The 13,816-nt window shown below is 41.0% G+C and overlaps 1 protein-coding gene across 6 annotated transcripts in view; it reads left to right on the forward strand.

Moving 5' to 3' along the window:
* Positions 1 to 13,816, forward strand: part of LOC110948839 (disks large homolog 4) — a 79,164-nt gene that overhangs the window by 42,255 nt on the left and 23,093 nt on the right. For 5 of the 6 annotated variants that reach the window (XM_051937227.1, XM_051937229.1, XM_022190570.2 and 2 more), the window contains 2 exons: positions 529 to 690; positions 8,857 to 8,913. In XM_051937227.1, coding sequence (XP_051793187.1) covers positions 529 to 690; positions 8,857 to 8,913 — 219 coding nt within the window. The remainder of the gene's footprint in view (positions 1 to 528; positions 691 to 8,856; positions 8,914 to 13,816) is intronic. The other variant, XM_051937228.1, reaches the window with a different exon arrangement.

A 13,816-nucleotide genomic window follows, 5' to 3' on the forward strand; every position in this document is an offset into this window, starting at 1 on the left:
GCAGATTTTGTGTCATCGCGCCTAGAATGAAACCTACCGTGTGTGGCTAAAACAGTGGGCTGCTGGCAGGCTGCCCAGGTGTGGGATATTGGTAGGGGACTGAGGTTACTAGGAAGAAGCTGCATGATCTGCTACTTTGGAGCCGCTATGAGTCACGGCTCTGGTTGCTCCATGTGGTGGTGGAGGACGTTGGCCTCGTTCAACGCACAGTGGAAACATTCTGAGGCCTATTTTTCTATATCATCAGTTTGCGCTTGTAGGCGTCACACATGTTATGCGATATACCAGATTTGCATATAGAGTGCTCACATTTGGCTAGAGATGCCTGTTCTGATGGAGGTACTACTCTGTGCCCTTGATGAAGAGACTGTGTCATTTACACCACAATTTTCTAAAGGACATCAGACACCAGTGACAATACAGAGACTGACAGTGAATTCGGCTTGTTATTTAAGCACCATCAACCTTTAATCCTGCTCATACGTGACACCTGTGAACATCTATTTGTGTTTGTTTGTGTTTCTACAGAAGTACAGGTACCAGGATGAGGAGACGCCCCCCTTGGAGCACAGTCCAGCACATCTGGCTCCAGGGAAAAGTGCAGAGATGCTTCACATGAGTGACAAGAACCTCGCTGCCATGGAGGCCATACACGGCTACACACCACACACACACATCTCTCCTGTCAAGGTAGGATGCACACTCCGCTCATGTGCATTGTTGATCAATACGTAACACGATTACTGCAGCACAATGCACTCAGCTGTCAACACTCAAGAATGTTGGCGCGCTAGAACAAGCACACGCTTCCTCGGGAACACGTCGCAGAGCACGACACAGCCAGTAGATCACAATTAGAGCTTTACTGCAGTGCTGAATATTCATTGTGACATCAGTGAGGTAATTCTGACTTCATATTCAAATACACTCTGACACTCTGAGTGTCACTATGTGAGTCATTTTGTTGTCTGGGTCCAGGAGATATTTTGGATGCAGTTGAAATTGGGCTGCAACTAACACTTGTTTCTTATTTGTCTGTTAAAATGTGGATTATTTTCTCAATCAATTAGTTGCTCGGTCCATAAAATGTCAGAAAATGTGAAAACAACGTCCATCAGTGTTCTCTTAGAGCCCAAGATGGCGTCCCCTGATGCTGTTTTTGCTCTCAACCCAAAGATATGCAATTTGCTGTCACAGAAGAGAAAATACTTAAATTTTAATCAATCATTGAAATATTTCATGGTTAATTTAATAGCTGACAATTGATTGTCTCCTTTTACTACTAATATAGATGTTTGTAGGTGTATTTATAAAGGGCTGTATTAGTTTGGGTGATGATGTTTCTCACTAAAACAAAATGAGACAAAAAAGAGATATCCCTGATTACTTGCAATAGATTGTCATGCTATTATTCTAAACTGTAGATCTGAATTCTCAAGTTGAATCACCAAGCAGATTTATAGTCATCATGGTAATGTGGTTTGCTTCCTTCTAATTCCCTTCATTCGGAGACATAACGTGCTCTAAAGTCGTTAAATTTATATTAAGGGTTTCTTTTGGCTCGCACATAATCTACGACAACTTTGCACTTAACATGATGTGTTTTCTGTTTTGAAAGTCTAATCCCCCAACAAAAGTGCTTTGATGGGAACATAATACATTTACGAGGAATAAATACGCCCTCTGGCATGTTTAAGTGTCAGATAACTTTACACCTTTAAGAACACGCACGTTGGCCGATATGATATTGGAGACTAGAAGGATGAAAATCAAAGTGCAAGTGGACACAAGATGCATTCGGGATTTATATTCGTAACCTGATCACTTGATCAGGATGTGGTCAAAGTTTTCGATTAAGAAACTGAAATAAAAGCTCGTATTATTAGTTTAGTAGAGGAAATATTATAACAACAGATATCCTCATTGGCACATGTAGTAGCACTTACAGCACTCAGTAGGTACTGTCTGATGCTGCAGCATGCCTTTGTTAAGAAACAATGCTTATGGTCCTCTTTGTAATTCAACAAGACGCCTCATTTACTATAAACTCAAAGAGAACCTTGACACTGGAAAGGCTTGATTTTGAAGTGGAACGACTATTACACAACTTTGTGGATGCTAATGGGATCACAACGGCTCTCAGTGCAAACACTGAACCTCTTCTTATCACCAATTACCTCGGACACACGTCCTACAAACACAACATCTAATATCTTCGAGAGCTCCATGATAAAGAAAAAGATATGGACACAGAGCGCTACCGGCAACGCAGTCGGAAAAAAAATACAGCTGACATCAGTAGGAACATGAGCGCTTTGCCTGGAGTGCATTAACGAACATGCACTGTAGCTACAAATGTAAAGGTGTAAGCTATAATGACCACTTAATAATGATCCGTCTCATATGCCCACACATGTTTTTGAACAGCTGCTATTAGGGCTAAAGAGTTTCTGTATTTATTTGCTTTTGGGGGGGGGCCTTCTCTATCTCCCACATGGGACTACATTCAAGTCCCCAGATATGTCCATTAAAGTGCAATCTTTTAATGAGCAAAGAGGGGAGGCTGAGTTATTGTGCCTTACCGCTGCTGTTTAAAATATGAATCTGCCTGTTCAGCATGAGCTGGGATGACCATGTAACCCTTTTCGACCAAAAAGAACCAGATGCTAGTTCGGTACTAGTTTAGTGTTGGTGCTTAGGTTGGTTCAAATCTCGTGCCTCCGATGAACCGGTTTGCTTTGTCATTGGCAAAGAGTGAAATGGAGCCACATCACTGCTTCATCGTAAAACGTCAGTACGTCACTGCATGTGTAGCCGTTCAACAACCATGCACGTGCTGTTCCTGACTTTTTAAGCCTACATTGCGATCCAGAAACAAATAATCAAACTGTTAGTCTCCTCCTGAGACTGCTGGTGCGAGAATTTGGCATCCATATTTACCGGTTTTCAGGACAGTAACACTAAACACTAGTACCACTACTACTCCTTGCTTGGCTGTTAAAAAATGGTGGTTCTGTGTTTTCACTGTTGATCGTTGGTCACCGTAACACTGCCCCCAGCCTGTGACATACTCGGTTCTTAATTCTGGCCCAGCAAAGAGTCGGTGCCTGAAAAGCACCAGTTTCTGGAGCCTGGAGCCGGTGCTTAGGTGGTGGAAACACAAAGAACTGGTGCTAAGTCAGGCACTGGCTCTGAACTAGCACTGGAACCAGCTTGGTGGAAAAGAGGCAGGGAGGTTTCTCCTTGAGGGTACTGAGAGTGTGTTTAGGGACACTGTCAAATAAAAAACCAGAGCAGTGGCATGGCAGAGTCAGTTCCAGTCATCATATGAGACACTAGAAACCAATCATTATATGGCAAAGTGCATACGCCTTCCTCTAGAGACAGATTTTAAATGAGTATCAAATCAGTCCCAGGCTAATGAAGTGCAGGAGTGTTATAAAAAAATGAGTGGAAAAGCGCTATATGTATTACATCTGATTTATTGCTTTCAGGCCATTAGGATCTGAAAAGGATCCGAACGAAGAGCAACTTGAACAGAACAGAAAGACCACTGAATGACACGGAACAGAGAAAACAAGCCCCGGCCGTAATTTGGTTGCAGCAGTTTTGTCTGTCAGTCTCTGTTTGTCTCCGACTCTTAGACGCTCCGTCAAGTCAAAGTGTGAATCCAGCAGCTGCTGAAGCTGGTGGAGGTTGACAACAGAAAGGTGGCACATGTCAGTCACTGTTCAACCAGTTTTGGGAGGTATTGTAGGGGTGATCACAACAGTCAGAAAGGTGCATTAAAACCAAAACAACCTGCTTTTTCATGCAAGCAGTCACTCAGATTTTAATACGTAAAAAACCTGTAGTTGTACACTTTTGCAAAGGGTGGACTTGCTGTCCTTTCCTGACCTTTCTGGTTGGTTTGATTAATCCCTCTGATCTCAGTGGAGTTTGTCATCCAGCACATGCCAAGGGATCTGTAATTATTCACAGCTGAAGGGTGCATCATTTATTACGGTGATGGGATGGGAGACTTACTCCTTTCTGTAAAATCCACCATGATGAGGTTATTTAAGTCTGTTTAAGAGAAAATATAAAAAGTGATGTGCGCCCTGCAGGGTTTCAGATCCATTACGTGACTCAGTCAGCCGGTTTCCAGAAGCTCATATTAGGTACCAGTATGTCTGTGAGATGACAGAAAGGAAATATCATCTTGTACCTAATCATGATTACGTCATAAGTGCAAATTTAGTAAGTGTAATAAGTGTCTAGGTTCGAATAAGTTCCATTAAAGGATGAGGCAGGTAATCTTTTTTTATATTGACAGATCTCATGCAAACACCACAATCAGTAAATGTATTACCTAAAGTCTGACAGCACAGAGTGATATCGTGTATGGAGTGACTTTGTGGTTGACGCCATCTTTTCCAAAGACCTTCCAAATCAGGGAAGAGCCACTTGAAACCTGATTGGAACATTTAATCCAATACAGCATCATTTGCGTGTTACCTAACGGGCACGATGCACCGTACACGTTTTAATTAATGCGAAAATTGTATTAGAAGTGGAAACCATTAAGAAGAAAAAAACAAATATTTACTTACTGAACAAACTGGATATCAGAATCTCCTGAGGGTCTGTTAATGCAATTAACGGCGGAACAAGCTATAATTATGGTGAACGAAAAACTGATTAAAACAAGCTAACGAACAGTAAAACTTTCTATACAGAGTGTATTGCTGACTCCATTGAGAAATGACAACAAAATAAGTATTTTAAAACAACGTCTCTCTGGTTCACCAGTGAATTTGTGGCCTTGTCAGTCAATCCAGACCCGCTACGTCAATCAAGCCACTAACATCTCTCTCTGTGAACCACGTTATCTACTTCAATATAGAATTCTTTTCAAAATGACCACCAGCACACTGATTAGAAGGAGTGAATTTAGCTAATGGCATCATAATGACCTGTAGAAAAAAATGTATTGACCTAGTATTTCAAGCCAATGCTGTCTGAATGGGATCCCTCAGTGTTATTGCATTTTAACGCAGTCTTGCATTGTTGGTTGGTTTATTGATCCTCAACTGAAAAGTCCACAACAAATGTACAATTTACTCTTGTGTGATTTTTTTTTTTGCGAATAAGAAAACATCCTCACCAATTCAATGACACAGAATTTGGAAAAATGCTGCAAATATAGAAACTACAATCAAATATGAAACAAAATAAAGTAAATAAAACTCACACTGCAGGAATAACAACAGATATCTGATATGATGACAAATCAAAAGCCTCTATTTTAGCTCATTTCTCTAGTATTCTCCAGGTCGCAGAGTCGTGTTTAAGCAGGTTCATCACTTTTTAGTGTCATCTGGCAACAATTAAAACTCATATCTGCGATAATTTCAGCATTTTCTGTATTTGAATTGTCTGTACTGTGCTTCTGCTTTTAGAGGTTGTCTTAGTTTGCTTGTGTTTTCTCAGTTTGCATGCATTCTCTCAAACTACATGAGCTCTCAACGCCACTGCAGATTTATTGGCTAGGAAAACAAGCTAAAGCGGTGTTTAACTTAAACAGAACATGGCATTTACACAGACTTGAAGTGTTGGTAATGTAAGTGTGGGCAGTTTGCACTTCTGCATCAAACTATGTGAGCAGGAGGCAAAGATTTTAGCCAAGAACCTTCATTTGGCATCAAAAGTAGAAGGTTTGTTGACGTACATTTCAACACATGATGCAAGTTTCCCTCCACAGTGTTAATACGTGTGTGTTTGCACAGCCACTGACTGCGCTACGCATCTGTGTTGTCCTTGAGATTCTACATTATGTTGACTCCTGAAGCATTTTATAAATCAGAGAACAAAGCACATTCTTCTGGTTGGTTACTTGCTCATCAGTCAGTCAGTGGTGTTAGTAAAACATGACTTTCTACCTTTAATTAGCTCCATATTATTCATGTGTTTATCTTGCATGATGCTTCTCTTGGGCCTTGGGGTTTTCTCATCTCAGATCTCAGCTCTTGAAGTTCTTTTACACATATCAGTAACTGATTGCATCATATACACACATATACATGAAGTTTTGCATATTTATATTAAGCCATACAACTAATTACATAATAAATCTATGTTTGAGACATCGATTTATATTTTGTCTTCTGTTTACAATGTCCCCGTTTCAGTTCCAGCTGGAGAGCTTTGTTGCATTCATGTTATTTTATATGTTTGGCAAGTCTGCTATGTAACTAGCCTAAGTGCTGGAGTCAGAAGCACTACTTTCATTAACAAATTGATTCCTTCTGACACAGCAGATGCAAAATAAGCTTTAACATCTTTGACATTGGAGTTAGACAAGATCTTTAAACTTCTAATTTGGTTGGTTCCTGCTACCTTGCTGTGTTTATTACACAAGAGCACTCGTTTCTTGAGAAGTTTGTGGTTCCACATCATTTAACCAGATACACTGTGTAAAAAATGTTGTGCAGCTCTATCAGAAGAGCGATCCATTCCTCCCAAATCTCTTAAGAAATACTGTGAAGATTTTCCCTCATTTGCACCAATGGAATTCTGGTTCCAAATTTATGTGTGACACAGAAAACTCAAACAGAAACCGTGAGGTGTGGAAATGTGAAGTAGTGGGGAAAGATGTGCTTGCATTTCAGCTGTTATTAAGACACCTACACTGCAGCAACATTTGGTCTTGAGGATATTTTCTCTATCACATGAAAGGGAGCATGTTGATGTTGTTCACAATGTTTTGGGAACCCGGACTGGCCCTATTTCTATTTCTGGAATGCTGCTATTATTTATGAAGTTTTGAGTTTCTCTTCAGAGAGAAGCGATGCACTATAACAGTAGTGAGGTGTTTTTTTTTTCCTCCCTGCTATTTGTTGCTGATTTTAATAAACAGTGGGTGATGATGATGAATTTGATGATCGGAATAATGAGGATGGCGATGATGATGACGATGATGCCTGGTTTATGTGCACTTTGTCACTTCCTGCACTACTGGTCCTGCTTCCTCACACAGTGTCATGACGACCTTATAGAGTCTCAGTCTTGACATTGTGGTTTTATGACCCTGATCATTACTGTGTGTGCATCAGCGGACACCCCAGCCCTCAACAATCCCATTTCCCAAGTTTTAGTTTCACATCTCTGATAAGTTTTATGCTTCTCCTTCCCCTTTTTCACACTCCACACCCTCCTCCCTGCTCATGACTGGGTGCTAGCAGCAGAAAGGTTAACGAAGTTGACTTGTAAGCACAAGCTTGCCAGTTTGAAACTCTTCATCTCCAAGGAAAGTCTTGGTGGGGATAGTGTGATTAAATAAATTAGTGCTACTTATAAGCAGTGTGTGAACTTCAGAGGAGCCAGGGGGAGTTTAACTCCTCTTAATAAGACATGAACTCCCTTGAAAAGGTGATTTGTGAAATTCGACCGGAGTCTAAAATACGAAGAGTATACTATCTTTGCCGTACATTTCTATTTTTCTGTGTCCTCATCAACATGGAACATGTGTAAAATGAGGTTTTTATTGATGTATGATTCATGCATGAAAGAGATTCATCACTGATTCACTTTAATGAAGATACCGACATGCATGCTGGTCTTGCCGTCGCTACTGAAGTGCCATGTTATACACTTCACTCAGTTCAACCCAAAGATTGGGGTAAAAAAGAAACATTTTTCATGTCAACCGCTATAAAAACAAAACAGAACAAACAGCTTTCTATCTTGAAAGCAGCATCTGTTTTCTCATTCTGATTAATAATGATAAATAAAATCAAGTCCTTCATTAATATTGAATCTATTGTTTCTGAGTATAAAAAAGCAACAAAAAAAACACAAGTGAGTTCCCAGTTCAGACACTGCTTACGAGCCCTAGTTGGCTCCAATACTATGTTTTGCCGTTGAGAAAGGCATGTCCAGGATGTTTCCAGTGGTGCCTCGAGCAGAGGGCCATGTCTATATTAGGAAAGAGAAGTGCACTGATAGTGTCTGTAAATATCAGGATCAGCATGAATCCACCTGCCAGGTACTCTACTGGATCAGCAAATACAGCTGCCACAACATTCATACTTTAATGATGTGCTTTGTTGCACTATAAAACTTCTCCAACGGGAGCAAAAGTGTCTCCTGACATGTGAAAATGCTGCACTGCTGCAATTTGTAAAATTTAGGGTACACTGTTTAGTGCAGCAGCTCCAGGTTTGCAGAGTAATCCATTCTGTTTTAGCAGACATTAACAATCCCATTGTGTGTTTTTTAATTGATTATGTGTTTCTGAATCTGTTTTTCATTACCCCATCTATAAGCTGTCAATGACTAGTGGGCAAACAAGAGATGCGTTCTAATCAATCATGTGAAGTTGTGTGTTTTCTGTTCTGTTATCGGCCCTGATTTAATTTGGTGTACTTTGCAGGAGTCGGTGCATGATGGGATCTTAAGTAATAGATAAAGACAGAGTATCTTTAAATTCACGTGTAAAATCTAGAAGGTGTTTGTGTGGAAATGTCTTTCCGCACAGTCAGTGTTACTGTTTTTCTTTGTGTGTCCTCTTTTACACCGATTTTATGCTACACTGCACTAAATGTGCTCTATATGGTACGCTGCTGCAAGTTTCCAGTGGTTTTCTATGTGGATGTGTATTATACATTAAACATTATGGCATAATTGCAATATGGGTCACTGAACTTTCATACTTCAGGCACACACTTTGTGGAGAGTTCTTCATAAAAACACAGTATCAATAGTCATATCTGATAACTGATGGAAGGACAAGAACAAAGCGGTACCCAGTGTTCCTCCCCTGTGTCCATCCACCATGCCCTGCACAATTACCCTCTCCCTTCTGTTGTTTTGCAGCCTGTGTTGATGTCTACGGGACACACTCCAATGTACACCTCCGCTGTTTCCACACTGGTAAGAGCACAGCGATCCGTGCCGCTCCGTCAACGTCGAAAGTTACCAGTATCATCATCAGTCATCATCATCAGTGTGATTTTTATCCTTGTTCTCCGTCTTTACTGGATTTTGGTGTCCCTTCGACGGACTGGCTGTCTCGCTGCAGAGAGACAGCTGCCCATTCATTGCCATTTTATCTGTACTGCCAGAGGATGAGGTCATCTGTTTTCTGATCATATCGGTGTATTCATACTCATTGCCATTCAAGTCTCCTTTGTCTAACAGATTTGTTCCGCTTGTTCTCAACGGCTGTTTTGAGGGCCTGACATCACATGACTGCAAATGAAAAGTTTTTAAATGTTGCACTCCAGTAACGTTGCGATCCTTTGTTATGTTCAGATTCCTCTTCCTAAGACACACTTCAATCTTGCACCTGAGCTACCAAGCAGTGAATGTATCAGAAGCATATGCATTGTGGATCCTGTTTGACTGTTAAAAAAAAAGGCAAAATTGCGTATTTCTCAAGAATCTCAGGCTGATTTTGCACACACACACACACACACACACACACACACACACAAACCTATCCTGAAATATGCAAATTAGTGGAAAATCTGCGACGTTATGAGACGTGAGTAAAAGATTAAACTAATCCTAATGTGTGTCACTGCTAAACCTTCAGCGGTGTGTTGAAGGTGTCATGTGGCATTGGGCTTTGACAGACAGATAGATTTAATCTTTTTGCAGGACAGACTGAAACCTGTAGGTGTCAGTGTTAGACTGTGCACAATGACTTTCATAACCTTGAAAAAAATGGCTGTGCTGCTTCCCCAATAGAACATTTTTATGATCAAGACAGGTTGCATTAGCCTCATGTGCAATGAATTGCTGACATGGTTTTGTCAGTCTTGCAGGGCAAAACATATATAATATAGAACAGCAGAGGAATAAAGTGGCTTTAGATGCTCCTTCTTACCTTTATAAAAGCATTTTTAAATATATGCACATGTAAAAATTCAGAAGATCCAAACACAAAAGCTACTTAGATGGAAATAAGTGGACTGTAGAATCTGGCTTTCAGTCTCTCGATGTCTGTTGAACAAGTATTTACTCTAACTATGCATCATTTCTTGTCTCTGTGTGCTTGCCTTGACTTTGAACACACCCCATTTAATAGTGCATGCTCATAATTAAACTGTTTAACATATGGAACATTCCCCACCCTTCAGCATAGAGTCATCAGTAAGAAAAATGCATACATCCCCCTCATACATATACAGAAGCAGTGGATTCTGCAGATGCATGCATTCAATTTTCCACACTGGTTGGTTAAAGTGTGTACTGTCCTCAAGATGCATTGCAGTAATGCCTTTGTGCGTGGACGCCTTTGCAGCCAGTGTAGTGCCCGTGTGGTTGTCATTGATGTGTAGGCGGTGTCGTCAGTCTGTCTCTTTATTGCTTTAATGGTGTGGGGTTTGCCAGTACCACTCCAGGACCCATTGATTTATGGGTAGGATTGTCTCTGGAAGCACTGCAATGGTTTGGCAAGTAATAGCAGGTCTTTGGGTTATGTACATGATTTAGCAAAGAGGTGCTTTAGCTTCAACTGACATCAATTCTTTTTAAACTTATTGTGTAATGTAATTAGAAATCTTTTTTTCTTCACACTGCACAGAACTTTTGATATTGATCTGCGCTCAGACTGATGAATCTTCCCGCCTCTTGCTCGATATGACTCTTTAAGTCTGCGTAAATACGTGGGTTGATGTGACATTATGTGCAGGGTGCTGTTCTCACTGCTGATTTAAGCTCAGAAGCAAACACAGGGTCCAAATAAAGGCTTTTATATGTCACACTGTATACAGTTTAGAACATAAAGCGCTTTCTATATGAGACGCAAACCTCAATATTTGCTTTTCTATCTTAAAAAAATTAGAAAGGAATATTGTTTTTCAAAACTAAAGCTGGACTAATGAGCATGAAGTCTTAAACCTTCAGTGTTGCAGAGAGGGTATTCCCCTACCTTTGCCGTGGATCCAATGGGAATCTAGTTATTGAGCTAAGCTTGGCTTCCCCGATTGTGTTTGAATCTGAAGAAAAGTAGGCAAGTTACCACAATTACTCCAAAACCAGTCTACGTCTTTGAAACCACATGCTAACTACCTGGAATCATCGCTGAAGCTGCTCGTAACATCCTCCCTTTGACTTCATTCACAGACAGGGAGCTGTCTTGAAAATGTTCTCAGGGAAACAGTTTTTTAACAATGTATAAGGTACATTTATCGTGACAGATTGGAACTCTTGAGTTGGAAACACTGCACAGCATTTATCATTGCCATTTATCCTTCACCTGACAAGCCGAGAGTAAGAAGCAGCAGACATGAAGTGCTTACTGAAGACTTCCACCAACCAGTTTGTTATGCTCTGTCTCTTCAAATGAAAAAGGATGCATATCACTTTCTCTCCTCTCAAACCACACAACTGTCCCTATATACTTATATTTATACATTGCACACAAATCTTAGCAAAAAAACAGCCAATCCCTCCGAGACGAGTTTGACACTTTGCAAAAATGCGGTTGTTTTTAATGTAAGGATTCAATTACTGTTGTCTGTAGTGTTTCCCCCAGAGCTCTCCATTATACTCTCCCCTGCTCTGTTCTGCACTCCTGTCTGGCCGGTATCTGGTTTCTATCTTCATTTTCTCCGTCCTCCTTACTTTTCTTTAATAAATGTTTAAATATGTCCCTGCAGCTTCGGTGTAATTACTGTGCAGCCGCAGCTCAGGTCCTTTGGGAAGGAGAAGCGAGAGTGAGAGAGAGAGAGAAAATATGCATGCAGAAAGAGGAGGAGAGAGCTGCTCATGCTGAATGGCGGAGTGCAGGATAGAGAGGCCCTCGCAGTTGGAAGGGTGAGAAAATTAGATAGGTAAATGGAGGAATTTTATTGAACAGAATGAGGACGTCAGCTGTCAGCCTGTCCTTCAACATGTCCTTACATAAGTGTATTCGGTGTGCAGGCCTCTCTGTGTGTGCGTATATATATTACACGCCTGTCCATCCATCTGTATTTCAGATAGAGAGGGCCTGAGTGAGCTGTGATAAAAGCTCATTTTGAAAGTGAATTCTGTGCTTCTACCTGTAAGCAGCTGTGGGAGTTCACATAGGCTACATCCTCCACAGTTTATTCAAGGTAAAGAAAATAAATGGCAAACCACATTTGCTTTTCAAACCCTTTTCCTCACAGGCATTTGAAGAGTTTTGCTATCAATGGTGCTGAATTCAATCACATCAGAATGGCAGAAAAGCTTGTGAAGGACATGTCAGTCCTCACGGAGGTCTGTTATTAATATTCTTAGCAATTAATCGAATTAATAAAGAATGAAAATCTGCAATTTGCACACTGAAACTACATTTTTGGTACCTGAAAACTGATGAAAATTGAAGACGGATTTGCAAGTCTTTGCATTACTGTGAAAGCTGTGTGCATGATCAACAACACTTTTGGACAAGTAAAATCAAAGAGCAAGGAAAACTTCAGTGACAAACTCAAATGATCAGATGTCAAGCTGCATTTTCCCACCCTCGCTGTCACCACTGCGTTGAGGTTTCTCTCCTCTGACTGGGTGTATTCTCAGTTTCAAGTGCTCCCTAGGACGAGCCAGGCGAGTTTGAGCTGCTTGTCCTTCTCAGTTCAGTCAAAGTATAATGCATCCCCCCTCTCACATCACCAGCATCAACATTATACAGAGAGACAGCTAAGTAATTGCCATCAAACTTTCCTGCTCGCTCCTCTTTCCCTCGGCAGCAGGGATGGGAGGGGTACAGTACAGTAGCAGCAGAAAATATGAACTGCGTTCTCCCTGAGCACAGACCAGTAGCAGGGAGGCACCGCTATCGCAGTCCACCGCCACAGAGACCGGAGGATGGAGGGAGCTGTTTGTAAACGCTCATTTTTATCCTGGATGGGGGATTTCTGACAACAGGACGAGCCGGTCTCAGATAATCAATTAGCCCTATCGGCAGCAATTTTTTTTTTATAACTCAAACCTTGGTGGATTGAATTGGGTTTCCTTAAATGAAGTCTGGAGCAGCGACTCAGCAAGAGGAAGGCGCTAATTGGGCTGTGCTCTTTATGTGATTCTGGATTTGAATTTTTTTTAAAGGTGCATGCCAGGTCTAAAGCATGCAATCTGTGGTAGTTTGTTTTATTTAGATTGGGTTTAAGCTCAAAGGGCATGTGTTAAGTTAAAATCTAGATTTTTAGAGTCTGGACACACTGTGGTTTCAAACCAACTGTCATGGATGGGCCCAGATCTAATGGCTCACTTTGCAATAATACTTTTGTGGTACTTTGCGTTGCTTTGGAAAGCAGATGCTTCTAGAGTGTACTCTAACTCTTCCAGCACACACTCAGTGGCCTGTTTGTTATTTTTGAAGGGTTTGCTTCCCAGTATCAACTATTTTAATTTCGGATCTGAGGCACAATGTTCATGTCAGTGTGGTACGCCAAAAAGATGGGCTGCCGCTTCCTCAACAATGTACGGAAAGCCAAGAAACATCGACATCACAGGATGGTAGGCATGTTACTTTGCTTACTTTACATGTTTGACCATGATAATACCTCAGCATATTTGGAGAAATCTTTATTAGCGTGCCATTGGCACAGAGGAGTACACTGGATTATGCTGTGTTGTGGAATTGTGGCTTTGTTCTGCAGCATCTGCACAGATACACAAGTCAGGTCAAGGCTGAGGCTGCTATTAGACCCATGATAGACATTTTAATCATGGCGAGCCTGAGTAATCAGATCTGGTAATACTAATCAAATCCTGCTCAGGATGTGCCTGTGCGGTAATAGATGTTTGAGTCTCGCTGTAATTGTGTCAAGGTGGCATTTTGAGGTTTCATTTGATGTTTAAA

The sequence above is a fragment of the Acanthochromis polyacanthus genome, chromosome 17 (assembly GCF_021347895.1).
Source record: "Acanthochromis polyacanthus isolate Apoly-LR-REF ecotype Palm Island chromosome 17, KAUST_Apoly_ChrSc, whole genome shotgun sequence".
NCBI classification, from domain to species: Eukaryota; Metazoa; Chordata; class Actinopteri; family Pomacentridae; genus Acanthochromis; species Acanthochromis polyacanthus.